The following is a 27,999-nucleotide window of genomic DNA, read 5'->3' as shown; positions in this document are numbered from 1 at the left end:
GCCAATTTGTAACAGGTTCCAGAAGTTCTGTGAAAGTGACATTTGTTCAGGGTGTATGGCCAATCCCGTATCGTTTTCACGAAAATGGCCATATCTCTGCGTATACCTAACGGATTTTCAATCTGCAGCCAGCATTGGTCAGCATATTAGTTCTAGATTCCCCGAACAACATAAAACATGATGACAGCAAACGTCATATAAAATGGCAAGCAGCAGAAAAAATGCATTTTTAACATACCCTCGGAAAACCTGGAACACCACCGGTGTCAAAGGGCCAATCACAGGTTTTGCATATGGCCAGTATACTAGAAGAGTTTCCGCGTCCGATGGTCCCAGTTTGATCAAAATCGGATCATTCTACGCAAAGTTATGCTGATTTGAACTTCGACAATTTTTTGCCTATCTCAACCTTTTTGTCTAACCCCTGTACAATTGAAACCTTCCTACTGCACGTCTCCTCTGCTGACTCGATAGCCCTCTGGAACTCTAGCAGTGCGTGGTCAATGTCTTCGGTGTTGAAGTTAAGGTTGTGGTCTATGGTGCGTTAAAATGCGACCTAATCGACATGATGGTAGTCGTTTCTCATTTTACGATGATTGGTCTCGATCTCGATGTTTCCTGCAGTGACTACCATCGGATAGTGGTTGAATCGCAGGTCGTTGATGATGAGTGGGTGGGAAATGTTGTCGCCAAGATTTGGTAAGAAGATATCCAAGGTGGATGGGTTTCCTACTGCTGATAAGAATGTGGGGTCGTCCGGTGCATATATAGAATAGTATCCTGCCTGTATATCGTCCGCGAGAAGATGTCCGTTCATATTGCGTATGCAGTTGTTCCAATCTTCACACCTTGCGTGCAGGTCCCCAGCCAGTATGAACTTACCTCTCCATCTGGTCAATTTGCTTGAATTTGTCACTGTTCTCCTTGGCACATTGCTTTGCACAGTATGCTGCTATAATTTTCACCGGTCCTAGATCCGAGCCCCTTGAATGACGATTTAGATGGATGACAATGTGATCAAAAAGACTATAGATCCGGCTTGAGATGGGTTTCCGTTAGAGCTGCCACGTCGATAACGTTGGTATGAAAAAACTCGATGAGCTCTTCACGTTTGTCCGCCAGCGAGCATGCGTTTCACAGGAGACTTTTGATGGGTTTAGCAGCCATATCTGATGAAGGATCGACCCAGAGTACGGATCTGCTCCTGTCTGTTTTGATATTTCTGTAGTGCGGTGACCATCTCGTCGAAGAGCAGCAGCTCTTGGATGTTTCTTCTTTTTCTTTTTCTTTTTGTGGTCGGGTGATCCGTAGTGGAAGAGCTCCAGCCCTAGGGCCAACCCAGCTAGATTAGGAGCTGGAGCGGAGTTCGTCCGAAGAGGAGGGAAATTCTGTACGCTTATAGGCGAAAATGGCGGAGCGTTATTCTTCTTCCTTCCAGGTTGGTTGGATGTAGATGCCTTGTTCCTTATCTCCCGCTATTCGGTACACTTCGAGCACGATCGATCGTTTCCCCGATGGTTACCTTTACAATTGGCGCATTTCAATTCGATTGCACCTTCCAGCAAACAATCCACTGTTAGGTGCCCCTAGACACAGTTGGCACAACGAGATTTTCAGTTGCAGTACTTAGTGCCGTGTCCAAATTCCAGCGTTGACACTGAGTTTCGGTTTCGGATCCCCGATACCCGATCAAGAATGCATAACAAAATTATACCAAGGGGAGTTATTTATTTCAGCAAAATAATGTAACAAAATCCGTTATAAAATTGGCTGGTTAGTTGTTAAAAGAACAAAAATTATAGCAAAAGTCCACCTAGCCGTAGCATAATTATATCAGAGGTTGTTACCTTCATTTCAACATTATAACAACCGTTGATATGATTATGAGGTACAAAACTCTACTTTCATGGTAATTGCCTACATCACGTATAAAAATGTGGTACGCTACAACGCCGGATTTCCATCCATAATGTAGGCAATTAACTTTGTACTAGCTATTAACATCGAACATTGATTCAAGTTATACTGGAGATGATTACCTCCGCTTTTTTCCAATATAAAAAAATGTGGGCAATTATTTTGTGTAAATATACATAACTAATGTTGTTATAATTTTGATATGAAATGAAACAGGCTGAAGACACATTTTTATCTAATTATAACACACGTTGTTTAAAATAACAACCATTGATAGAATTGAGTTATAATTTTGTTATGTATTCCTGATCGGGTATGGCTCCCATGGCTCCAGCAACGACCCTGCCAATAGAGCGCACTGCTCGAAGCGCACCTGCAGTTACTGTTCCCTTCCAAAAATGTACCAGATATAACCGATCGTGGTACCTTCTCGTTTATTCTTCCTTGTGTTTCATTGGGAAAACACCCAACGACTGCAGTTTGTAACGATTGATAAGCTCAATTTCGATGGCTTTGGTGTCCAAATCTGGTAGTCCTCTGACCACCAACTTGAATGGCTTCTAATTCGCAAAATCATGGGAATAGTACTGCGCCTTTCGTCGTTCCAGGTACGAGATGACTGCATCGTAGTCCTTCTTACTGTTGGTTGACAATTTTGTGCCAACACGGCATTAAAAGCTTGAACTCGCAAGACACTCGTTCGGCATCCAGATTCTTCATCTGCTTGTTCAGGGTAACATTTTTCATCATAATCGCTTGGCTGCGTTTCTTCTTCTTCAGCATCCGCATCATAGCCGAAATCACCCAGATCGCTATCATTAACGGCTGTGTCGCCGGTGCTGTAGCGATTGCTCGCTATGACGGTGTTTCGTTTGCGACAGATTCGGGTGCTGCCAGATGTTGATTGTCGCCTTTCATCTTCTTCATTGCTTTTGCCAGATCCGGGGTACTGGCTGTTGTATTGGCTGACTGGTTTCCCGACGCAGTCTGCTTACGCCGACGCGGCATTTACTAGCCACCTGACCAATACTCGATTGAACATTTTACGCGTTTCTAAGCGACCGTCTAAGTTATCTACGCAGTTACTGCCTAGTAGCCAACAGGCCAAGAAATAATAGGCCACCCGTGTGCTAGGCGAACCGGTGTCCACATCAGACTATCCCGCAAGGATCTGATTGTGGATCGAAACGCTGGCGCAAGCTCTATAGTTTCTTTGCTGGTACGAGGAGGAAACGCCCGAACAGCTCGGACGTTGAGACTAACTGTGGCTGACTCTGATCCCTCGATCGGAGATCCCCGAGAAAACTTCATTTGTGCGACAATATCTAATGTATTTAATTAGGAAAGCTCATTAGCTCCGCCCCTTCGTTATTCGTAATGAGTGCAAATCAAATTTGCATCCATAACAATAGCCGAACACTTACAAAGATGGCAAAACTGCACACCCGCCTGAAACGTGAGACAACAAAAGTTGGACTGCTGGTGAATGCGTCGAAGACAAAGTACATGCTTGTGGGTAGAACCAAGCACGACAGGGCTCGCCTGGAATGCAGTGTTACGATAGACGGGGATACCTTCGAGGTGGCCGAGGAATTCGTCTACCTTGGATCCTTGCTAACGGCTGATAACAATGTAAGTCGTGAAATACGCAGGCGCATCATCTGTGGAAGTCGGGCCTACTACGGGCTCCAGAAGAAACTGCGGTCAAAAAAGATTCGCCACCTCACCAAATGTGTCATGTACAAGACGCTGATAAGACCGGTAGTCCTATACGGACATGAAACACAGACAATTCTCGAGGAGGACTTGCAAGCACTCGGAGTGTTCGAGAGACGGGTGCTTAGGACCATATTTGGCGGTGTGCAAGACGACGGTGTGTGGCGGAGAAGAATGAACCACGAGCTCGCCCAGCTCGCCCAGAGAGATGCGGCCTCGAACCGTGTATTGTGGCATCAAATTGTTGATTAACCTTCCGCAACTCGCTTCAACTTTCATAACACGAGAACTCGCGTGTTGTAAAAAGTACAACATTACTAAAATCCGTTATAATGAAGCCAATTTAAATCATATTAACGTGATTTTTTCGGGAAAATAATAAAGGGGATATATTCTCTCATCGAGGACATTTTTTAAGTCCAATGGATCTTCTGCTGGTCCTCCGAAAGATCCGGAACCAACGGAACACTGGTGAAAATAGTCCATCTTCACAATAAATGGCGCAATGTTTCTTATAAGAATTCTAAAAACTCTGAAAAAAATCTAAATCCGTCTATAATCCCATGCGGCCCTATGAGTCAAGAAAAAAAAATGATTAAGAATTCTCCCACTGAGCAGCGCTAGTGTACATGAAAATATCAGTTTGGTTCGATATCTCGAGTTCTATAGGATTTAGGAAATTTCTGTCTTCTACAAAGTTGTTCAAGGATTGGAAACCAATATGTTGAGAAACTGTTAAGTTCAGAATTCAGCCGTAAGGCGGCGCTAGTGTATATGAGTTATTAGTTTGGTTGGATATCTCGGGATATGTGAAAATTAGAAAGTTGCCGTCTTCTACAAAGTTGTTCAAGGATTGGAATCCAATATGTTGAGAAGCTAAGTAGTTTGAAATTCATCCGCAATGTGGCGCTACTGTACATGAGAGATCAGTTTGGTTTGATATCTCAGGATCTATTGGTTTTGGAAAGTTGCCATTTTCTATAAAGTTGTTCGAGCATTGGAAACACATATGTTGAGAAACTGTTTAGTTCAGAATTGAGCCGTTAGGCGGCGCTAGTATATATGAGAGATCAGTTTAGTTCGATATCTCGGGATCTATGGAATTTAGTAAATTACCGTTTTCACAATGTTGTTCGAGTACAAAGAACCAATATGTTAAGAAACTGAATAATTTATAATTCATCCACATGGAGGCGTTACTGTATATGAGAGATCAGTTCTTCGATATCTCGGGATCTGTGGGATTTAGATAGCTACCGTCTTCTACAAAATTGTTTGAGGATTGGGAATCAATATGTTGAGAAGCTAATTAGTTTAGAATTCAACCGCAAGGTGGCGCTACTGTATATGAGAGATCAGTTAGGTTTCATATTTCGGGATCTATTGGTTTTGGAAAGTTGCTATCTTCTATAAAGTTGGTCGAGCATTGGAAACAAATATGTTGAGAAATTGTTAAGTTCAGAATTAAGTCATAAGGCGACGCTAGTGTATATGAGAGATCAGTTTAGTTCGGTATTTCGGCATCTGTGAAAATTGCCTTCTCCAACGAAATTGTTCGAGGACTGGAAACTAATGTTGAAAAACAGAATAATTTGAAATTCATCCGCAAGGAGGTGCTACTGCATATGAGACATCAGTTCTTCGATATCTTGGGACCTGGGGGATTTAGGAAATTGCCGTTTTCTACAAAGTTGTTCGGGGATTGAAACCAATATGTTAAAATATTGTGAAGTTTAAAATTCATCCGTAGAGTATTGATAGTACATGTGAGGCCACCAGTTTGATTATACAACCCCCCCAGCCAACACAAAGTCGCATATGCTAGCGAATAAGTGTACAAGGTGGAGGCGATATAGGCGCATTCCTCCATTTGACTGCATGCAAAGTGCACCTACAGTGACCTGCATAAAAAAAAGCCCACTTGCCGTTTTTCATACAAAATGGTCAACTTTGGAGATCTAGATCTCGATTGCGTGAGAACCAATTTTGCTGAAAATTTGACCAGAGCTCAGATATAACTTGAAATTTTACCACACCTAAGTTTCGACCATATTGATTTATAGGGTAAAAAATTATCGCGGTAATACCAAAACGATTTTTTTGGCAAAAAAGTGATTTTATAATATCTTAAAAACTTCAACTCTTAGTGTACAAGTATATTCCGCAAACTTTTTTGTATTGCCAAAATACGCGTTTTTGCTGAATAAGTCATCAGTATACAACCTATAGAATTCAAGATATTTAAAAAATAATTTTTGACGTAAACTACGTCTAAGGGGAAGACTCTGATACAGGGTGTAAAACGGAAATTTCCAAATTCGAGACCGTCACGAAATTAGGATAGATTTCAAACGCTAATAGCTCCTTTATCTTTTAATGGATTTTCGAGATTTTATTATCAATCGAATCGGCAACTCTCCAGCAATTTTTTAAGCCTATTGGAACTATTGATTATCAACGTAAAATCATTAAAAATTCAAAATCTTTTCCAAACCAGTAAAATTTCACAGTTTCATTACGACCGCCGTCTGCGGTTGGTTCTTGCGCTCTACTTTTGTGCGGTGATTCGCACAAAAAGTGCAAAATAGAACCACGGCAATGACCGCGGTCGGTGCAAAAAAGTAGTGTTTATGAAAAATTGCAGATGCTGGACATGTTCATGTAAGCAAGAGGTGAATATTAAAATTGATTGCCAACTTTAAACAAGGTTACACTCTAACCTTTTTGACGGAAATTGAGTGAAATTTCTGTGAGATAGTAAGAGAGAGCAATGCAATTTTGCTCAGTCACTGAGTAGGTGAAAGTTAGCGTGTATCCTACTATTTAGGCAGCATGGATTGGTGTCCGATCGAACATGATTTGCGGAAAAACTACACATTACACGCGGCAAAACGTTTACCAAAACAAACCTCGTTACCTCCTGACCCCATATATCCAACATCCCAATGGTTGTAATTTGACTAAGCACGCACGCGCGGTTTGAAGTTTGTATGAGAATTACTAGGAAAACAGTAAATTTTTCGGAAAACCGTTTTGCAACGTTGGTCATTAATATCTAAAAATATATGAGTACGTTGGCAACATAGGAAACTTATCAAGTGAATAAATCGTCTTTATTACGAAACAATTCGCTTCTTGCATTTTTATTTTCTTTATAACTTTGCTTACGAAAATCCGATCGGTTCGCAACAACAATCGTCTTACAGATTTAGCAATATTCTATAATCTTCGCGTTGATTATATTTAGGGGGAGATCCTGCAGTGCCGGATACAGCCATTTAACAAAAAAAAACTTTAACTATCCGGATTATGTTTCCTTTTACACCATACTAGCAGAACGTACCCTGCGTTGCTTGGGTGTTTACGTTCAACGTTCGAAATGTCATTTTTTGCATTGATTGCGAGCGACGCCGCACTCTAGATCATTTTTCGCATATTAGGTTTTCTCCAAACTCGCCCTAATATTGTATTTGGCAATTTTCCCAACTTTTCCTTTAAAATTTACTAAGCTTTTGCATATAGAAACACAGCTGATCCCAATGAGCGATTCCAAGCAACAGCATCAAAATTTAAGAAAATTTTTAATTCATGATTTTCTATTGAGTTGAAACTTTGCACAGTTTTTCAATTTCATCTAAATCGTCATTTTTCGATATCAAATCTTCATATTGAGTCACGACTAACTTTTCAAAAGGGTGTATGTGAAAATGGTTCAAAAATATTTTAAAAGCTGCACAGCAAAAACGGAATGTTCGATTGTTATGATTTTTTCAGCAAAGTTAGACAACTAAATGGTGATTCTTAAGAAAATGTGCACAGTAAAAAAAAAATTTTTTTTGCCTTTAAAAATATCATTTTTGTCACAAAAAGTCAAATATCTCAAAACCCTATCTTTTTTCGAACGTAATTTTTTTAGGGAAAACGGTCCATTATATTAGCTATCTACCATAAAAATTTGGTGATGGTAAACTAATAAACAAAAAAGTTATGACATTTCAAACATTTCACAATTTTCACATATAGTAAACAAAAAAAAATTTCCGTGTTTTTTTTTTCAAGAATCGCAGTTTGATGCTGATTTTATTGTTAAGGGCCTTGCGTGAGTTAAACAAGTTGTTTGTATGATATTCCATATTTATGTATTCATCGATGTTATGTATATTATATGTATAAATATTATATGTATAAATAAATAAAAATGAATTAATATTATCCTAAGTATTAAATTAAATGTGGCAGTTACACAATGTTGTTATAGAAACTCTAAGAGTTTTGGGTTTGAATTTTGGTATGGGTTATGATATCATGAAAACAGTTTATTAATACTTATTTTTTATTTATTTTTATTCAAATTTTTAAAATATCGAACACTTTTGAATTATTATCAGCACAGTTTGAGTATAGTTTTGCTTTAATTTTATTTTCCGACAATGGAATGAAACAGTGAAATTTTTGGGTTCCTTGGATCGTTTTCGCGTTATTAAATTGCTCGCTGAGCTCTGAAGCCTTTATTTCGTACTCTTCAGTAGTAGTAAAACAAAATGATAATTTGGTTAAATCTTTTTTTTTTCTACGATTTGCCCAATCAAAAAGTTCTTTCGCAGTTTTAATTGGATGCTCACGTTCTTTGGCTAAACTTGCTCTTGTGGCCATGCGCTTTATTGTTCCTCCAATAGCATCACAAGGACCTTTGCCATGTGATGTAGCAAAAAAATGCTATTCTGCATCAATTCCGTACATTGAATTAAATTGATCGAAAAATTCTTACGATTTTTGTACTGCGACGCTGCTCCATCAGACATGAAATATATCTTTTTGACTTCTTTATGCTTATCAACGCGTAAAAAGTTAATCATTTTTTCAATGAACAAGTTTACGGATACTGAATCGTGTCTTAAATCTTCGGAAATTATAATAAAACTTAAGTGTTCTATTTGCGTACTTCGTACTTGCGTAGTGATGGGACTGCACTTCATCTTGCAATATAAAGCTGTAATTTTCAGAAAAATCACAAATGACAAATAATTTTCAGAAAATCACAAATGACTAAAAATTCACCATTTTGTAATGTATTTTCGTATTTTTAAAAAGCTGGATTGTTCTGTTTTAATGAAATCGTGAGGATTAAACTTTCTAATTTCAAGCAAAAATATGACACAAACTCATCTACAGGTTTTTACAATAGTTTCTATGTCACACCTATCCGTGGTCACCCATTGCTCAAATGATAACTGATCAATATATTTTTCTTCAAACTCAGCGAATAAAGTATTTTCCAATGATGAAGAATCTGGACAATCCGAACAAGATCGTAGATAGCAATTTGATGTTGTATTTTCACACAAAAGACTACCAGTTAACATTTTAATATCCTTTGTTAAATTGATTCTTTTCAAACTATGTAAAATAAGATTAATATTCTCATGGGTTGTGCACACACACACATTATGTGTTCCTGAATTGGAAAGAAGCTTACATTGCCTTGGCCGAAGGCTTGCAAATGAGGAAAAACCTATTTTAATATTATCGTGAATTTCCTTGAAGCGTGTGTACGATACGTGTGTATTGATACGATAGCGTGTGTATTGATACGAATCGATTAGTGAGGAAATCTCGCAAATCGGTCATCCTCTTCGTGAGTTATATTGCCTCAAAGGAAGAATAGATAGAAGAAAGAAACACAAAATATGAGTATTGACCATTGATGATTCATACAAACATTTGATCATTTGAACACGTTTTTTCGACGATGAATTTTGGTGAAAAATTTCACGGTTCACAAGTGTTTCCTAGTATCGGACACTATTGTATCACGTTCTTAAGTATATGACCAAGTTTCTGTTTCATGAGTAAGACGTCATTCAGAATAGTAATATCATTCACGTGCTTTAAGTTGTCAATATTAAAAATTGTTAGTGGAGCTTATTTGTTTCTTCAGCATTTTTTACATCTTAACTCCTACCTTTTTCAATGTCCTCTTCAATTTTTGTTTCTGCTAATTTCTGTGACTTTCTTAGCAAGAAGAAACAATTGAATTAAAGTAAAGCCTGTCCACGTTAAATTTCGGACACCCATCATCCAATGCTATTTTTTTAAATTTTCACAGACTACTGAGAAGATTAATTTACATGACAGTTGAATCTCTCCGCTTTATGTGATTCTTCGAGCATGTTTTCATTCTTGTCAAAGTGATGAAATGGCTACAAATCAATTGGACATTGTCTCTGTGTCCGAAATTTAACGTGGACAGGCTTTAGGTGTAACAAAACAGGTGTGAAGAATTTTTATTCAACTTCAATTTATCACATGAAGATCTGATATTCCTTGCCGTTAGAAGCCTTTTCAATAGCTTCCTTTTATACTTAATAAGATGAAGGAGGGACCTCTGCAAGTAGTGTGGTTTTAAAAAGTGTCCGGTATTGGGAGGCGTCCGGCGCTGGGAGATCTCACATACGGGGCGATTTCTATAGTAATTTCCATACAAACTTAAAACTGCTCGTACTCAGTTATATTATAACCAATTCAGTTGAATATTTAGGTGGTACACCAAAACAGCAAATGTTATCGTTCAAGCATAAGGGAGCGCAAAAGTCAAAATTTCAATCACTCTAGGCTCTAACCAAAATAATTATCTTATGATTTGTTTTACGTAGTTTACGTCGGGCGGTCGTATCTTGTATATAACCCTTCTGATTTTTGAGCTATTATTATACCTTTGGCGAAGGTGGAAAACTCTATATAATATTTGATGGTAAAGAGCATTGACTAAAAAAAAGTCCATTCACGGACGTTCCAGATCTGCGGAAAGGCCGTCTGGTAGCCACCTGCGGCCGTTGCAGAGTAAAAACTGTGAATTAACACTAAGACCACCATCAAAAATGTCTTAGAAAAAATTGCGCTACTCTAGGACGAACCATCCAAAATGACCATTTTACGGGTTTTCCAAATTATTTGGAAGGCCGCCTGATGGCCACGTGCAGTCATAGCTGATTTTCTCTAAAATCACCATCAGAAATGGTTTAGAAAAAAATGTGCTGCTCTAGGACAAACTTCACAAAAATGATCATTTTTACGGATGTTCCGGGTTTTCCGGAAGGCTTCCTGGTGGCCACCTGCGGTCATAGCAGTGTGAGAAATGTGTTTTAACTTATACATGCCCATCAGAAATGGTTTAGAAAAAATTGCGCTGCTCTCGGACGAACTTTCCAGAATGACCATTTTTACGGACGTTCCGGATTATAAGGAAGGCCGTCCGATGGCCACATATGGTTATAGCAGAATAAGAACTGTAGAATATCCCTAAAATCACCATCAGGAATGGTTTAGAAAAAAATGCGCTGCTTTAGGACAAGCTTCACAAAATGACCATTTTTACGGACGTTCCGGATTCTCCGGAAGGCCGCCTGGTGGCCATCTGCGGTCATAGCAGTGTGAGAAATGTGTTTTAGCTCAAACATCCCCATCAGAAATGGTTTAGAAAAAATTGCGCTGCTTTAGGACGAACTTTCCAGAATGACCATTTTTACGAACGTTCCGGGTTTTCCGGAAGGCCGCCTGGTGGCCACCTACGGTCAGAGGTGAGTGAGAAATACGAATTAACTCCAAGGTTATTATCAGAAATGATATAGAAAAAATCGCGTTACTTTAGGATGAATTGTTAATGAAATAAATTATTATTTCATTATTGGTTACTTTCCCCGTGCACCTGAGCCTTTTATTTTATTTACCCGAGCCTTCTATCGAATCACTTTTATTATCTTCTCAATTGATAAAGAACTATTTTTTTGAGGAGTACATGGTGGTTTGCTGCAAATTGGTCAACTGACTAAAAAGATATCTCATTTTAACTCAATATGTTGTACTTTTCACAACGGTGCGAGTCCCGGAAGGTTTAGTGTTATCTGTTTAGATGTAAACTAACTAGATGAAAATGAAATTAACATCGTTATCGATCCCAACAGCATCAGTGGTGGCCGTTATGGTGCGGCCGACAATTTATTCGCCGCGGTATGTAATGTCTATTGCCATTCTTCGTAAGAAAGTTAAATTTTCTCGTCTGATCCTGATTATCGTTTAGTTGCTTATATGAATTATAAATACGCATTATTGAAAATAAGAAAACATATTTTCTGAGTACATTATTGAATATAAGAAAGCTGCTTTCTCGAGCGCGAGTTACTCAGTTAATGTTTGAAAGAGAAAGTTTGTATGATGTATACAAGTATGAGACAATTGGTTTGCACTCAAGTGAAAATATATAGTTTGTAGTTGTAAATTCTTAACAAGGTTTCAAGAAGCCTAAATAGTAATCGTAAATCGTGAATCGGTCGTCATCAGCATCAGCTGCGCTCAATAGTATTCGCTTGAAAATCTTAGTAAATCGTAATCGGTAAATCGGTTCTTCTCAAAGCCCCCAATTAAAAAGGGAAAAGAGTTGGTTGAAGACGGATTTTATTCAAATTGAAGTGGCGATTATGGCGTCGGTAGCGGCCCCAGAAGGATCAGATCTGTACGTCGGGGTGGTTGCCGTAAAAAAATATTTGCCGCTCTCGTATGTAGCCATTCAGCAGTATTAAGAGTAATCTTCTTCTTCTTCTTCTTATTGGCATTACATCCCCACACTGGGACAGAGCCGCCTCGCAGCTTAGTGTTCATTAAGCACTTCCACAGTTATTAACTGCGAGGTTTCTAAGCCAAGTTACCATTTTGCATTCGTATATCATGAGGCTAACACGATGATACTTTTATGCCCAGGGAAGTCGAGACAATTTCCAATCCGAAAATTACCTAGACCGGCACCGGGAATCGAACCCAGCCACCCTCAGCATGGTCTTGCTTTGTAGCCGTGCGTCTTACCGAGTAATATTTTTGCCAATTCAAGTATCAGTTTCAAATACCACAAATCAAACCTTTTTCTTTGTATAGTAATGGTCCTGACAAAGGACCGATTTTTTTTTAAATTGTGCGCCTATGAAATTACTAACAGCATGCGAACAACCATTTCACTTCAGTGCTGTTCTTACTGACGACGAATTTTTTACAGCAACCAGCGCCGACGGCCGCCATTGTTGAATGAATTTTCACTTTCACTTTGTTGAACATTTTCGGTAAAACAAATTCTCTCCTGTGTATAAAGGCGGTCCTGACAAATAACCGATTAATTTTAATTGTACCACTCGACCACCATCCGTTAATTCGTTGCTACGAACGCCTGCTGGTACACGTTCCGTGAAATCTTGACCGTAAATGACGCGCTGCTGCTGCTGCTGCCATGACCGCCATACACGTCACCGAAGCGAAAATTTTTCTTCCGCCAACGCCACCGTGTCATTGTTTCTGGAACCGATTGTAGACGATCCACGTTCTAGCGGAGTGGTTCGCTTGCCGTGAAATCTCGATCGAAAATGACGCGCGCACGCAAGAGACGGCTCTTTTTATCCACAGAGAAAATGAAGCGGTGCGCCAAAGGGTGCGTACCTTCAATCTGATGTTCGTGTTGGGGATGCATGAACGGGATTTGTTGGTTCTGATTTTTTTACCGGGCGTGAAGGAATTTAAATTTTCAATAGTTTGACGTTGATAATCAATAGTTTTAATACAATTCGCAAATTGGTGGAAAGTTTGCGAATTGATTGATATATAAATCCTAAAAATCCATCGAAAGATAAAGGTGCTATCAACGTTACGGCCCCAATTTTGAAATTTTCATTTTGCACCCTGTATCCGCGACTTCCCCTTAGACGAAGTTTACGTCAAAAAATGAAAGTTCTTATTATCAATCAAAACAGGTATTAATTGACGGTCTACATCAAAAGTTTATAAAGATGATCAGCAAGATAAATAAAGTTTTAGGCATCTCGTGCGTTTCAACGTTAGTAGCACAATAAAATAGCTTCAGACAATTACTGTGATCAAATCATTATTTCAATGGCAGGTTCACTACAAATTGGATCTAAAACTATGCTTAGGTTAACCGCCAATTCCACAATACCGACTTCAATTCAACCAGCAACGCACCTCATTATTATTTCACCCTCTACCCCCAAGTAAATGGAAACCAAGTCTGCCATACAGAATTGGGTTGGAAAGTAACGACACCTTCAATTTTCTTCTGCTGACTGTAATTCGATCCCGCTCAGATTGATTGGTCTAGATTTTCCATCGGGCCTAGCCCACCGCAGTCTCCGTTTGGAGCCATCGTACCGAAGAAAAACTAAACCACACGTAGGCACCCACTTTCAACCAGATCAGATTAGTTTTCCATGACCGCAACAAAAACACGTAAACACCCGGGCTTCGTCCAATCTCCCGGTGCCCAAGGGTGACTGGTTGGTAAGTGTCGGCTCGTTGTTTCACTAGCTTGGTACCGTCACTGGTAGGCGCAGCAGCGGTCATTGCATTCTTGAGGGTCTCTCCAGCGCAACAAAACTGACCCAAATCCAGCGGCTCTCGCCCATAGATCTGCGGCAGGCTGAGGAAAACCAACATCGTCGACAACTGGGGCTCAACGTGATTTGTGGCAATCTAAAGTAGATCAAACGCCGCCGTTGGTCCCCTCGTCCGACGTAGTTGGCAATGCATCGCCGCGCCGGCCGCAACGAAAGTGAATGCAACTCACCTGAGGACCTGCCCGCATCGACAGACGACGATGACGACGACGGTGGCTGTGCACGCTGGGCCGAGTGAGTAATGGCGAAAGGGTTCTTCTGAGGGCAGCACAAAAGATATCAATTACGATGTCGATAGGAAACTCGATTCCCGGGAGCTGCGGTGTGCTTCGGCCAAGAAAGAAATCAATCTCGAGCATTTCTCCATCATCGTTGGTCCAGAATACGATACGAGTGAAAGAAGGCCGTCGTCTTGGACGTTTGCTCGATGGTTAACGATGATTGACTTCGGCTTCGTGGTATGAAACCCTCCAGGAAAGAAACGGAGAGTTGATTGAAGTCGATTGAGAAAAAAGTGTTTCCCTCCAATCGGCTATTACACCGGTAACAACTACTTATCATAATCATACAATTTAACGTACCGAGAGACCGGGCTTCGGAACGGATTCAACAATGACGTTCGCCGCCGGCCGGCCGATTGGTTGCTGGCTCGTGCCACTCAGGGCAAGAACCTATTATTTGCACTCTAATCAAGCTGTTTTGTCTAACGTTGTTCGAAGAAGTCCGTTGGTTCGGCATCAATGGAATGAAGAAATGTTACTCGACGGCGTCTCAGGTGAGAGCAATGAAGATTGATTAACGTTTATCTGGTGCCTCATCTTTGCAGATGCTTGATTTAGTTGGTTGCCGAGTGGGTTCCCAACTACGATGGAGTAACTCATCTATTGACGAACGATTAAATTTTTATTCAGAAACTCGATTCGTGTTGTTACTTTAATTACATTGTGGTGTATGAACAGTAATTACACATATAGTATGTTAGTTTGTCATTTTATTGTATTCCATTATCATTGAATTTAATTTTTCTTTTTGAACACAATGTTGGTATATTTATTTCATCCACTGGAAACTACTGTTCACTACCAATAGGTACTCAAGAAATCATTAACAGAGACTTTTCCTCTAAATATTACGGCACAGCATCGGTTTCACTTTCAATGATTGTTTACAATCTCGTAATTCGTTGTCCAAAATTGCTCCATCACCATCGCTTTTCAAACAAACTCCTCTTGATATGGTACGGAAAAATGAATGAATTTGATCTGCTGCAGTACGCACTGATTCGCGTTGCTAGCTGACGCGTACTAATTTAATCCGGTTTTAATTACACTTGCTCTGGACCGGGGACTTTCTCTATGGTATCGTTCGACACCTTTACTTGTGGAGGGAGGGTAAGGTCAAGAAGTCCGTTCCATCTTTTATCTGTCTTTGCAAAAAAAAACAACTACAACATGGCAAGCTTTTGAAACCTGATAGCGCGCTGCTTGACATCACCTTTCAAGTAGGTGCAAAGAGGCGAGCGTTGGATACACTCGATATCGGCAACTTGCAACCGTAATGAATCTTAAGATCAGTTGTTAGAGACGTTTAATATGGAAAATTAGAATATCAGATGGATGAGACTTTTAGATTTACTACGATCTTATCTTTTTATTACTATGCATTCATATTGAATGTCTGAATAACGAATTCATATTATAAATCCCGTTGATAGCTAAACAAAATTATGGCGATGACAACAGTACAACAACAGTGTATTCGAGTTGTTAATCTGAGATATGTTGAAATTCAAAAAGATTGTTGAATGTTTGTCTATTCCTAATTATGAAGAATTGTTTTGAAAAGCGTGGGTAAGTAACGATTTAAAAAAAAACATCTTCAGACGTGGTAGCAGAAAAACGTGATCGATTTGATGCTCCGTTTTACTGGTTAGGTGATCTCCATGTTGCCTTCTGCGTATTCTTGCGCGGGAAGATAGTGCTTCAGACTACCATTCCAATGGAAGCTGCAAAGTTTATGCCTCAACGCCCGTTGTCATTTGATACGGAGCACAGACTATACGTTCCGGTCTTTGCTTCCTACATGAGAGCTCATGTCATCGATGGCAATATCCGAGTTCCGCAACAAACACACATCGCATGTCTGATCCAAAACACTTTATCCTCGACGTTGGGCTTTTTTTTTGGGTGGTGCACGTTGATAAAGACAGATCTACCGTCTTCGACGAGAAGTCGTACAGACTGAATACTTAACACCTAGCGTTAGACAAGACACTTGCACAACAACACACAGTGGATTAGTGACAAATTTTCCGCTTTACGAAAAGTTTCTTTCTCACTATTGCGGCAATCGAACCCAAATTAAATTGATGATGTTGTATGGACGATAGAAGTCAACCAGCCCCTACCTGGAGGGAAGTTAAGGATGCCATCCAACAGCTAAAGACTAATAAAGCAGTTGATAAGGATCGTATTGGAGCTGAGTTCATCAAGATGGGCCCGGAAAAGCTGGCCACTTGCCAGCACAAACTGATTATCAGAATCTGGGAAACTGAACAGCTACCGGAGGAGTGGAAGAAAGGAGTTATATGCCCCATCTACAAGAAAGGCGACAAGCTGGAGTGTGAGAACATTCGAGCGATCACCATCCTTAATGCCGCCTACAAAGTGATATCCCAGATCATCTTCCGTCATCTGTCACCATTAGTGAATGAGTTCGTGGGAAGTTATCAAGCCGGCTTCGTTGACAGCCTCTCGACAACAGACCAGATCTTTACTGTACGGCAAATCCTCCAAAAATGCTGTGAATACCAGGTTCCAACGCACCATCTGTTCGTTGATTTCAAGGCGGTATACCACAGTCTAGACCGCGCAGAGCTATGGAAAATTATGGACTAGAACAGCTTATCAGACTGATCAAAGTTGGTTGATGGTGTGCAAAACTGTGGGAAAGTTTCTGGCGAACACTCCAGTTCGTTCGAATCGTGCTGGACACGAAGACAAGGCGATGGACTTCCGCGCCTGTTGTTCAACATTGCCGTAAAAGGTGTCATGCGGAGAGCCGGGTACGATTTTCAACAGATCCAGTCAATTTATTTGTTTCGCGGATAACATGGACATTGTTGGCCGAACATTTGCAAAGGGGGCAGAACTTTACACCCGTCTGAAACGCGAAACAACAAAAGTTCGACTGGTGGTGAATGTATCAAAGACAAAGTACATGCTAGTGGACGGAACCGAGCGCGACAGGACCAGCCTGGGAAGCAGTGTTACCATTATACAAACAAATGCAAATGACATTTTACAACACTGGTTACGATACACAGTAAAAAATAAAAAGTAATATCACATAAAATTCGATGCACATCATCCCCGTCGTAAATATAATGTATTATTACATCTGAATGACGTAACTAAAAGTCGACGCTTACTCGATATTTCGTCTTCAAAATCCAGCGATGTAATCGGTTTTTGACGTAATATTTTCGATGGAAATGAAAAATCGACATAAAAACCGGTATGGATAAATCCTGCTTTCGGCAGCATGGTTTGGGATGTTCAGATTTTTTCTTTCATTTTCCGAAACTCATTTTCAGAGGAAATAATTTTACATTTGATCTAATAATGCATAACCCTTGATTTTTAATTCTCAATCCTATACTTTCATCAAATTTATCAAATTCTAATTTCTTGATTTTGAATTTTTTTATATTTATAGTTTATAATTTCAAATTTTTCAATTTTAATTTATGATTTTTAATGTTTTTTTTATTTCAAAAATTTTAATTTTAATTTTTTATTTTTATATTTTTTAATCTTTGTTTTTAGGTCGGCGTGAGCTTATTTCATGCTTCTACGAAATTCTTCCACAAATTGATCCTTAAATTTCTCCTGGAAGTGCTCTGAAAGCTGCTTCAGGAATAGCTTTGAAAGTTATTCTGGGGATATCTCCGGAAGTTCTTCTACAAATATATCCGGAAGCTACTCAAAAAGTTTCACCGGAAAATCCTGAAGTCCTCTTGGAGTTTCTCCATGAATTCATCCGGAAATTCCTCTATGCATTTCTGAAGTTCCCGCAAGAGTTCCCCCGGAAGTTTCTGTAGGAACTCCTCCGAAAGATCCTCCAAGAATTCCTCCGGAAGTTGCTCCAGTATTTGCTTCCTAAGTTTCTTTCAGAATTTTCCCCGAAAGTTCCCCCGAGACTCCTCCAGGAATTCCTAATGAAGTTTCTCCGAAAGTTCCTCCAGGAATACTTCCGGAAGCTCGTCTAGGATTTCCTTCGGAAGTTCCTCTAGAAATTCTTCCGCAGGTTCCGCCAGGAATTCTCCCGGAAGCTCCTAGAGGAATATCACCGGAGGTTTCTTAAGTAGTTTCGCCGTGATTTTTTCCAGGAATTCCTCCGGAAGTTCCTCCAGGACTCCATCCGAAAGTTTTTCCAGGGATTCTTCTGAAAGTTCTTCACGGATTTCTCCCAGAAGCTCCTAGAGGAATATCGCAGGAGGCATCTTAACGAGTTTCGCCGTGATTTCTTTCAGGAATTCTTCCAGAAGTTTCTCTAGGAATTCCTCCGGAAGTTGCTCTAGGAATTCCTCCGGTAGTTCCTCTAGGAATTCCTTCGAAAGTTCCTCTAGGAATTCCTCCGTAAAATCCTCCAGCAATTCCTCCGTCAGTTCCTCCAAGAATTCCCTCGAAAGTTCCTCCGTAAGTTCCTCCAGGAGTTCCTCCGGAATTTAAAATACTAAATTAAAATTTAAAATTTAATATTAAAAATTAAAAATTAAAAATTTAAAGTTTAAAATTTAAAATTTGAAATTTAAAATTTAAAATTTAAAATTTAAAATTTAAAATTTAAAATTTAAAATTTAAAATTTAAAATTTAAAATTTAAAATTTAAAATTTAGAATTTAAAATTTAAAATTTAAAATTTAAAATATTTAAAATTTAAAATTTAAAATTTAAAATTTAAAAATTAAAATTTAAAATTTAAAATTTAAAATTTAAAATTTAAAATTTAAAATTTAAAATTTAAAATTTAAAATTTAAAATTTAAAATTTAAAATTTAAAATTTAAAATTTAAAATTCAAATTTAAAATTTAAAATTTAAAGTTTCAAATTTCAAATTTCAAATTTCAAATTTCAAATTTTAAATTTCAAATTTCAAATTTAAAATTTAAAATTTAAAATTTCAAATTTAAAATGTAAAATTTAAAATTTAAAATTTAAAATTTAAAATTTAAAATTTAAAATTTAAAGTTTAAAATTTAAAATTTAAAATTTAAAATTTAAAATTTAAAATTTAAAATTTAAAATTTAAAATTTAAAATTTAAAATTTAAAATTTAAAATTTAAAATTTAAAATTTAAAATTTAAAATTTAAAATTTAAAATTTAAAATTTAAAATTTAAAATTTAAAATTTAAAATTTAAAATTTAAAATTTAAAATTTAAAATTTAAAATTTAAAATTTAAAATTTAAAACATAAAATTTTAAATTTTAAATTTTAAATTTTAAATTCAAGATTTAAAATTTAAGATTTAAATTTTAAATTAAAAATTTAAAATTTGAAATTTGATGATACTGTTGATACTGTTGAAAAGATGGGATATTGATTTTAGTTATCTATCCGCTCAGTAAATAAATTGCAATGTTCTTCATGGAAGAACATTTTTTCACGCTTTTGTTGTAGCCTTTGCAACGCGAACAAATCTCGGACTGCGCTGGCATCAAACGCTCAAATGATAATGTGCTTGTTCCTTGCTCCTTGTCAAATGTACTCTAATGATATTACAATGCCTGGTTGATCGTCTGATTTGATCGTCTGATCGACTACGGACATGAAACTTGGACCATGCTCGAGTGGGACTTGCCAGCACTCGGAGTATCTTTGGCGGTGTGCAGGAAGACGGTGTGTGGCGACGAAGGATAAAACACGAGCTCGCCCAGCTCTACGGCGAATCCAGTATCACGAAGGTAGCTAAAGCCGGGAGGGTACAATGGGCATCACATGTTGCAAGAAAGCCGAACAGCAACCCTGCGAAGATGGTGTTCGCAATGAGCGCCATCTGTGAGTGTGACGATCGTCAGCTAAGAGTACTCAGATTGTAATGCTTTCTGACCAAGGCAGGGTTTGAGTTGTAGGACATTGATGATCATTCCATATTTCATTGAAAAGAGGAAATAGAGGAATCTATACTGCCGCCAACCGCAAGTCGACCACATCTGTATATGGGCGTCCATATACAGATGTGCTCGACTTGCGGTTATGGCAATATATGTATCACATAATCAGGTTTTTACACCAAAAACTAAAACTGATAATATTGAGAACCAGGAGATTAAAAGCATTCCGTGTCCAGCTCAGTTCCGTCAATTTACATCTAGGGGTTTGGAACAGCTTATATCAACAGCTGAGCAGTTGAGGCAGACATTGGAACTTTTAAACGTACTGATATTTACAGGAACTTTGCAATTCTCTGTAAAGAAATAATGAAATTCAATTATTACGAAATTATCTTTAGAATAGCTTTACGCTTGGCAGCTGCATGGAACCATACATATATTTTGTTGATAATTAATAATCAAGTCGTTGGATACAGCAAAAAAGGAAAATGATGGCTTACTACGATTGAAATATAAGTTGAGTATCTGGAAGCAGTTGCTGTCAAAATTATTTATTGCATTTGCCACAGCAGATTGTATAACATTTCATCGAAAACTATTTCGCGGAATAAAATTTGGCGGTTTGTACCTTTTCGCCTACTCTTGCTTGGCAGCCACGCATCTTCGCACACGGCTAAGGAAGGTCTCCCAGAATACACAGATAGAAAAATCCACTGAAATTTACGCTAAAATCATGCACATAAATGGAACGCCATTATTAGCGTAATTCCATGCGGGATAGAACCCAAATGTATGCAATATTTGACGTGAATCATCAATATTACATGCAAGTTGTAAGCAAACTTGGTGGAAAGGACACCCTTTCAGCATTGGAAAGCGTAAATTTCCGCATCTCAAGTTTTACGCGCTGTTTACTTTTCATTATTTTTTTCTGTGTATGTACACAGTTAGAAATTCTAAAAATTACTCGCTTTAGAAATATTTAAACCTATATTTTTTAGTTAAGTAGCCTTTAATTTTACATCCAACATTTTCTTGTGTGGAATATTGAATACAAACTCCATAGTAACGACGACCTGTAATTTTAAAAACTGTTACTGATGGAAAAATAAGTAGTATTGAACGGATCCTTTTCGTTACATCATATATGCTGTAACATTTTTATACTGTGTAGAAGTAGTTTTCAAAATTCCAATTGCCGCTTTACAAATCCTTTATAATATCTGGCAGATGGGCCAGATTAGAGGCCTGAATAAGAGAAACGCGGATAGGTATGTACCGCCAATCGAACCGTCAAAAAACAGCAGCCAATCGAGCAGGAAACCTGTCAAGCAGCCAATATGATGGCTCAAATACTGAAAACGGCTAAAATTGATTTTATGCCATTTTTAAGTTAACTAATATGAATGCATTTTACATTTGTTTGCAATAATAGATGCAAGTCATTAATAGATTATGAAATAAAATTGTATTGTTTATTAGATTCTATTGTTATGTTATGTGGACACATTAAATAGCAGATTATGAGATTTTATATACATAAACATATTCGTCCTTTAATGTGTTGTTCTTTGATGAAGAAGGTTGACTGTAGTGTTGGAAGAGTCATATTTTCTATCCGCGTTTCCATTATCCAGGCCTCTAGGCCAGATATAATGAAGTATGTCCTCTCTTTACCTTGTTACGGATAGACGTTTTTATGAATAATCCTTTATTTCTTCCTTTCGCCTTATACCGAAAAAACGTATTTATTTAAACATGGCATTACATCCTCCCTTCGCCTTGGACCGGACAGACTCTACCATTTAAAAAAGGCATTACCCTTTTCTTTGTCTTATACCGGGTAGATTCGTTCTTTTATAGAACGTTTTTTCTAGTCCTTTGGCCTGTTAACTGGCAGACGTATCCATACAAATAAGGCATTACCAACTCCTTTCGCCTTATATCGCACAGATGCGTTCATTTAAAGAAAGCGTTACTCCTACCTTCGCCTTATACCAGACAGACGCGTGCTTTCAAAAGAGGAATTATCAACTCCTTTCGCCTTATATTGGGCAAATGCATCCATTTAGAGAAGACGTTACCCTTCCCTTCGCTTTATACCGGGCAGACGCGTTCTGTTAAAGAAGAAATTATCAACTCCTTTCGCCTTATACCGGGTGAATGTATACATTTTAAGGAGGCATTACCCCTTCCTTCGCCTTATACCGAGAAGACGAGTTCTTTCAAAAAAGGCATTATCAGCTCCTTTCGATTTATGCCGGGAAGATGCATTCTTTCAAAGAAGGCGTTACTCCTCCCTTCGCCTTATACCGGGCAAACGCGTTTTTTAAAAAGACGTTATTATCTCATTTCGCCTTATACGGGTTCGGGTTTGAAAAATTAGTACAATATCGGGTTCGGGTCGGGTACGGGTTTAAGAAATAAAACACTGAATATTATTTTATTCAGTTTTGTTAATTGTGAGGCTAGTTCGTTATTTGGGCTTACATTTTTTCGATTTGAAAATCAAACCGAAAATGTCTTGTTTGAATTTTCGGGCAAGACTTTAGTGCGGGCTTAAATTGTGTCGGGTTTGGGTCGAGTACGGGTTTACAAATGCAAGTTCTGGGGTACGGGTCGGGTTCGGGTTTGATAAAAAAAATATTCCGGGTTTGGGTCGGGTCCGGGCTTAAATGAAAATTACAAATCGAGTTCGGGTTTGCAAACCGACCATCTCACGCATCCATTCAAAGTAGGCATTATCTTTTCCCTCTACCGATCAGATGCGTTAATTCACAGAAGGGACTACCCCCTTTCTTTTCTTTATACCGACGAACGAGTCCATTTGAAGAAGGTATTCTCCCCTCACTTTGCGTTATAACGACCGGTTGCGGTCATTCAAAGAAGGCATCACCCTCTTTCATTGCACTAAATCACAATCCAAAAAATATATAACCCAGATTTCATGTAATTAAGCTGAAATCCATAAATATTTCAATGATAATTATTCTAATTGAATTCCGCCAAATGGCATTCCGTGGAATGATTTCCGGTGAAAAGGTACATTCCGAGAAATGTCTTTTGGAAAAAGGTGCATTCCGCGAAACGTGTTTCGGAGAGTTGATACATTCTGAGGAATGTCGCATCGCGAAAAAAAATTCCGCGAAATATTTTTCGGCGAAATAGTATACAACCGCCACAGCAGCATGAAGTTAATCTGAACACCAAAACGTTAATGCCCGATGGCTACTGCAAACTATCGTCATTTGCTGAACAGGCCATAAGACCAAAAATGTAATGAGCCAGAATGATATTTTCAACTAAATGGTACTTCAGTAAAACGACCGTTTCGGAGAAACAGCAGTTTCGACATTTGCGGTCAAATAACCAATTCGGCCAAACGACTTTTTCGGCCGAACGAATGAGCCAACATTTTCAGCCATTAGTCCAATTCGGCCAAATGTTTTTTCTTTCCAAAAGATACTTTTAGCGTAACTGCATTTTCGGCCAAATGACCAACTCGGCCGAATTACTTTTTGGGCAGAATTAATCTGTTCGGCTGAATGATATTCTCGGCCGTATGTCTATTTTGGCTAAATGACTTCCGGAAGATGACATACTCGGGAAGGCACAACAGGTATTCCTCCGAAATTTCCTTCAGGAATTCATTCGGAAGTTCCTTCGAGATTCCCTCCGAGAATTTCTGTCAGGAATTCTTCCTAAGGTTCCTCCAGCATTAATTCCTCTAACCTATCACCCACTTCCATACATATATGAATTCCCCGAAAATTCCTCCGGAAATCGTTCCGGAATTCTATAAAAGTTTTTTCAGCAATTTCCCTGAAAATAAAAAACAAATATGAAGGAAAAGGAAAAAAAAATTATTTGGTTATTTCTCCAGTATTTTTTCAGGAATTCTTCAAGAAAATCGTTTTTGATTCCCCTTAGAAATTTCTGAGGAATTCATTTAAGTAATTCTCCCAGCAGTTTACCACGGAAACTGCTTTATAAATTGTAATTGACTGATATTTGAATAGCAGGAATGTATTTTACGGCATTCAATCTTTTATTACTCAAACAATTCCCCCATAAGCTACTCAAGGTTCACTCCAAAAAAAAATCCATCAGGAACAGCTCTTCCAGGAACGGTTCACGATGGAATTTTTGTGGGAATATGTAAAGGAGATCCAAAAAGATTTTATGAAGTAATTCCTTGAGGTTTTTACCTCGAGCAACTAGCGAAGTAATTTCTATATCAGAATGGATGTATTAGATGGAAAAAAAATATTATGCTTGGCCGAGCATACAATCTGCTGGACAATATAATACATAAGTGCATTGGCCATTGTTCATACAAAATAGTCAATCAGTCATTGCGTTCAGAGTTATTAAAAAACATTGTTTTCATCCGCATTTTTTCCAAGGGTCCCCCCCCACCGCCATGTGGATTATTCTGGGTTTTTATTCATATTTCAGTGCCAGAGGGTACTATCGTACTACGGTATACTGTTTGCAATTATTTTAATTTTAACACAGAAAATAAATGAACTACAACTAAACACATTTCACACAGCGCCCAACACTGCAGAAAACTCTGCATCGCGGTCAAACCACATCTCAAAGCCCAAACTAATTTCCACTTCCTTAGAAAACTGGCAAGCATCAGCTGCACTCCCGCGTCCCGAGAAAACCGAGTTGCGAATTTGCATCCCATTCATCTGCCTACTGATGCCGACCGAGTGCCCTTCTGCCTGCATCCAGAACTCTTCGCTGACGTAAGTAACAGTCATCTGCCAAGATCGTACTTCCGCGGAATGGATCCAGCAGCCTCCTATTTGCGTAACAACTTCTCAGCCTTCGCCAGTCAGTTCGCGAGGGGGAGGTTTTTCACAGCTGAGTCCGAGCCGGGTTCGCAATGCATCTTGCATGTACTATTCTGCACCAGCAGCAGCGGCAGCAGAAGCATCATCAGCAGTGGTGTTTACACTCATCTGATGACTGATTCTAAGAAGCAAGCACACCGTCGGCGGCAGCTTGTATAGGAACCGTGGGCGGCATGGTAAGAAAACAGAAACCAAACTCATTAAAATCTGTCATTTCACTTCGTTAGACAGCGAGCCAGCCAGCCACCCAGCCATTCAAAATCCGGCCGGCTCGTGGTGATGCTTCCGCTCGGCTGGAACCTGATCCAACAGACGCGCCGCGCCGGAACAGACACGACACGGGAACTGTTTGGAAAATGAGGATTTTCTTCCCGCCCGGGTGCATTTAGAACAGCAGAGCCGATCCGGTTGCAGGCAGCTATTAACTGAAGTTGTTGGGTTACTGCTGGCGTTGGGAAAGACACCAGACGGACATGAGGTACGGGTGGACTGCCGGTTGGGCGGAAGGATGGGACAAATAAGTTTCGCTTCCTATTTTGAACAGTAAGGTAATGAAATTAAGAAACACAATTTGAAACTTTAATTGGAATGCCGTCCTCCTCGGCGAAGCCGGCTGGATGGCTGGCCAACGGGAGGTAAAAATGCCGTGTAAGCCTAGTTTCAACAAGTTCTTCCACCGCCAGCCGGCGGAGAAATTATTTTAATTGAGTGTTTTATGCAACCCCGATGAGGTAGAGTTGGTAAATGGCAAAGTGTAAACTCGGGAAAGACAAATTTAAATAGATTAATGAATTGCAGCAAATGGTGTCAATAAAGATGTAGACAAGTTTATGTTTGGTTCAGAAGTTCCTTTTCGTTTCGTATAGTCAACAATTGCTGACATTCTTATTGTAATAAAATGTCACTGTTTTTAATATATTTAAGCATACAAAACTGATTCTGAATATATTAAAATACTCTTCTCATCCTATGGGTGGACATGTAACATCTCTAATTGGCTTATTCAACCTAGATTTTATAATAGCAATAGCTACTGGTTTAGTGGGAACAAAGCTACCGCCATCGGTGGTGACAAATGGGTGGGGGGAGGAGGGGTGAGAATGGGTCATTGCTCTCACCGGCAGTCTGGAGGTCATAGAACAAAATCGTTCAAAAAGGTCTCTTATATTTTAGTCTTTTTGCCCTCAGATACATTCAATCTATTCTACAAGCATTCTAAGTGGTTGAAACAGTGACCCATTCTCACCCCCATCTGACCCATTGTCACCTCCGATGACGGTATGCATATTTATCCACAAAAGATTGAGACACTATCGATAAACCGATAACGAGATTTTTACTTTTTATGATGAAACTTTTAGATTATTTTGAGTAAATTTCAAATGTCACTAAATACAATTTCATACTCTTATTACGTGTGTTTAAATGAAATGCGTAATATCACAAATTAAATTATGCATGCCTTGGTAAAAAAGAAACATGATAAAATGGGGTAAAGAGACATGGCAATGAAATCATGTTTCGATGCAGCAATCGCCTCCCACTGCAGTGCACTAGTTAGGCCATGAAGCATAATATCTACCGAGTGCTCTCGATAGGATGCAAATTCGCATCGCGGCACCGTCCACCATTCCCGCACTTATATCAAAATCATCCTCATTATTCTTATTAGTTTTTTACCCATTATGATTAGTATTAACCGTACCTTTCTCTGCTATTTCAGATATGCGGAATTCGTGGCCCTGATTGCGATCTCGTGCACCCTGTTCCTGTTTCTGCACACCCAGAGCCTGACGACGCGTCTCCGCGAGATGGAAGATAAGCTGCAGCCATCGTCATTAATGTCGAGCAGCGGTTTGAGTGGTAATTCAATTAGTCAAGGTAGGTACCGCGCGGAGTCACTTGCTTAAGGCCCTGTTCGGCACCGGGGTACTGTGTGGGTGAGCGCTACCGTCCTGGCTGATGACGATCCGTGTGCATCAGTGGTGGCAGCAAACTGCAACTAAGATGACCTAACTTACGATGCAACGACGTCTGACGGGGGGATTGCATTTGATAGTTTCGCGAGGACTGATCGTGAAACTGGTGATTATCTCGGGTTCAGTAATTAATCGATAGAGCAAAATGTTCAACTGCAGTACAGGATGTCAGCTAGTTGGTTATCTAAATCAAAGCTCTTAATACCAATATTACATTGTACGTCGTTCAACACGTGCACTTGTAATAGGATTTCAAAGATTTCATATTATCAAAGGCTATACAAGCCACGTCCGGATTATTTGCGGACTGTGTGCTACCTATTCAAAGGAAATAAATTAATCAGAAACAGGCCCAATAAATGTTGGTCAAATTCAAAATTACTCTTCTTAATTAATATTATATTCACCAATGCTGTATCGTAGCTTTTTGATTATTGAGAATCTTTACAGTTATAACCAGCGAAGTTTCGAACAATTTTCACAATTTCATTCGAATTTCCCAAGGAAATTCATTCGAATTTCCACAGGAAATTCATTCGAAATTCCCAAGCAAATTCATTCGAGTTTCCAAGAAAATTTATTCGAGTTTACCGAGGAAATTCATTCGAATTTCCAAGGAAATTCATTCGAATTTCCAAGGAAATTCATTCGAATTTCCCATGAAAATTAATTCGAATTTCTCAAGGTAATTCATTCGAAATTCCAAGGAAATTCATTCGAATTTCCCAGGGAATTCATTCGAATTTCCCAAAGAAATTCATTCGAATTTCCCAAGGAAATTCATTCGCCTTTCCCAAGGAAATTCATTCGCCTTTCCCAAGGAAATTCATTCGAATTTCCCAAGGTAATTCATTCGAATTTTCCAAGGAAATTCATTCGAATTTCCCAAGGGAATTCATTCGAATTTCCCAAGGAAATGCATTCGAATTTTCAAAGAAAATTCATTCGAATTTC

At 38.8% G+C, this 27,999-nt stretch overlaps 1 protein-coding gene across 1 annotated transcript in view; it reads left to right on the top strand.

Moving 5' to 3' along the window:
• LOC134214378 (heparan sulfate 2-O-sulfotransferase pipe) overlaps nt 1-27,999 on the top strand; it is a 1,043,896-nt gene that overhangs the window by 441,717 nt on the left and 574,180 nt on the right. Inside the window, exon 3 of the mRNA XM_062693767.1 lies at nt 26,790-26,947. Within this exon, the coding sequence (XP_062549751.1) occupies nt 26,790-26,947 (158 nt within the window). The remainder of the gene's footprint in view (nt 1-26,789; nt 26,948-27,999) is intronic.

This window comes from Armigeres subalbatus, chromosome 2, assembly GCF_024139115.2.
Source record: "Armigeres subalbatus isolate Guangzhou_Male chromosome 2, GZ_Asu_2, whole genome shotgun sequence".
Lineage (NCBI taxonomy): Eukaryota > Metazoa > Arthropoda > Insecta > Diptera > Culicidae > Armigeres > Armigeres subalbatus.
Note: the sequence above shows the minus strand (reverse complement) of the source record. Positions and strands in the feature narration are given on the sequence as shown.